The sequence below is a fragment of the Octopus bimaculoides genome, chromosome 16 (genome assembly GCF_001194135.2).
Source record: "Octopus bimaculoides isolate UCB-OBI-ISO-001 chromosome 16, ASM119413v2, whole genome shotgun sequence".
NCBI classification, from domain to species: Eukaryota; Metazoa; Mollusca; class Cephalopoda; order Octopoda; family Octopodidae; genus Octopus; species Octopus bimaculoides.
Genome location: NC_068996.1, coordinates 56221722 through 56223972, shown reverse-complemented (window position 1 = coordinate 56223972; position 2251 = coordinate 56221722). Strand labels below are relative to the sequence as shown.

At 36.9% G+C, this 2251-nt stretch overlaps 1 protein-coding gene across 3 annotated transcripts in view; it reads left to right on the top strand.

Annotated features, from left to right (window-relative positions):
- Positions 1-6: 6 nt before the first annotated feature.
- Positions 7-2251, top strand: part of LOC106868853 (serine/threonine-protein kinase DCLK2) — a 200615-nt gene continuing 198370 nt past the window's right edge. For all 3 annotated transcript variants that reach the window (XM_014914296.2, XM_052973788.1, XM_014914295.2), the window contains exon 1: positions 7-608. In XM_014914296.2, the coding sequence (XP_014769782.1) occupies positions 579-608 (30 nt within the window). In that variant the 5' untranslated portion in view covers positions 7-578. The remainder of the gene's footprint in view (positions 609-2251) is intronic.

Here is a 2251-nt window from a genome sequence, read left to right as displayed (position 1 = left end):
CTCCCCCTCCGGCTGGGACTCTGTGTTTTACTGACAATTTCTTTAAAACTACCATCACCAACCAACCAACCAACCAACCAACCAACCACCCTCCCACCCATCCACCACCTAAGAACAACATCATTATAAGCATCACCATCATCAACAACAAGAGCAAAAAGTACCATTCTATTCACTGCCATAAAACACCATCCTTCTGTTTCTCCTTTAACAACCCCCACCACCAACCCATAACCCACCCAGTCAGCCAAATCAGACATTTGAAAAGACCTCCTCTCACCCCCCACCTCGCTACTCTTCCTCTTCCCCATTTACCTCCCCCTTCGTCCACTGGTGACACCTCAGACAAAATACTACTTCAGCAACAACAACAGCAACAATTACTGCCTACTAATTAATATTCCACCCCCACACCCCCACGTGTTACTTATAAAATATTCTCCATTTCAAACCCTCTACCTTACAATTTCAGTTGTTTTTACTAACAAAAACCAAATATTGATACTACTACTACTACTACTAACTGCATTATTACTACCTGCCGATAAAAAACATTTACTAAAACAAACAGCAATAGCATGGAAAAGCCAAGATCACCTCAGCAAAGTGTAAGTATTCTATCACAATATATAAATACACATGTGTATATATATATGCATATAAATATTATACATATGGTAGAGGCAAAATATACTTGATATCATGTGTATGTGTAAATTTATGTATACATACACACATATCTGCTGTGGTGTTCATTTTGCCTCTTCATTCAAATTCTTTTCTTTTTCCTTTTATATTCATTCATTCATTCATTCATTCAATATTTGTATATCTGCCTGCTTGATTCTGTCTGTCTGTTGGTCTGGTTGGCAGGCAGACTCTTTCTCTCTCTCTCTCTCTCTCTCTCTTTCAGTCCTTTTCACAAAATGCAAGTATTAAATTGCTAATAACATGAAACCAGTCAACGCTGTTATTGTTGTAGTAGTTGATGATGATGATGATGATGATAATGTCTTTTGCCATTGTTTGACAGTAACAACGCTGGGAATGGAAAGTTTTAAACTTTACTAATTTATTTATTTCATGGACAAATGATAATTATAAATAACTAATAACGATAGAAATCTTCGACATGTGCATAATCAACAATTTCAAATCAATTAAATAAACGATTATTATTTTACACACGTCTGGCAGCGTGATGCACAAACAAAACAATAAAATGAAAATATGGTCCACAACACTGATTTGAACTCAAAGTGTAAAGAAAAGTTACCCAATAACACTCACTTTGATGATTAAACAGTTTGGTAAAATTCTTTTCTATATTCTGACAAAATATCTTCGCCAGCTGTTTATAGTTGCACACTGATTTCTTGTAAATATTTGTATAATGTCTCTTTCACTGCGACTATAATATTCAAAGATTTGGGTGTGATTTGACCAGAAGCTTCTGTTTGATGCTCCATTGATTTAGCTTAGCAGGCTGAAACCAGTTGCTTGAGTTAGGTATTTCTAGTATGTCATGTTAGAGACTATCAGGTATGGATAACTAAAGTACACTAGGACACAGTTCAGCCGAAACAGAGATTCTTTGAGATGCTCTTTCTGACTGCAAGGTTGTCTCAAAGCATAATGAACTGAGAAAGACTGATGGCAATGACAAGATAGGTTAGCATTCTTTATAATTTCATATTCCACATGGCCAAGATATCAGGCATGATAAGGGAGAAAGCTCTCAACTCCAACAGCGTAGGGAAACAGATTTGGTATGAAGCCGGCTCAGTTAGTTTGTATACATGTATACATGCATACATACTTATGTGTATGTGTGTGTGTGTGGATGTTTTTGTGTGTTTGTACGTTTGTGTGTGTGTGTGTATGTGTGTGTGCATGTGTGTGTGTGTGTGTGTATATATATGTATGTGTGTATGTATGTATGTATGTATGTATGTGTGTGTGTGTGTATGTATGCATGTATGTATGCGGGTATTGGTAGTGCAAATCAGAGGTGCAATCTGTGTGGGTGTTTTTTCAAAGCACTGTCTGGTTTAAAAAGCCACATCAGACGCCATGAAAGGGCTAAGGTGTAGGTGCAGGAGGTGGTCAAACTCTGTTTAAGGAGTAGACAACCACCATGTGTGTGTGTATGCATGTATGTATGTATGTATGCATGTATGTATGTTTGTATGTATGTATGTATGTATGCATGTATGTATGTACGTGTGTGTACGTATGTATGTATGTATGT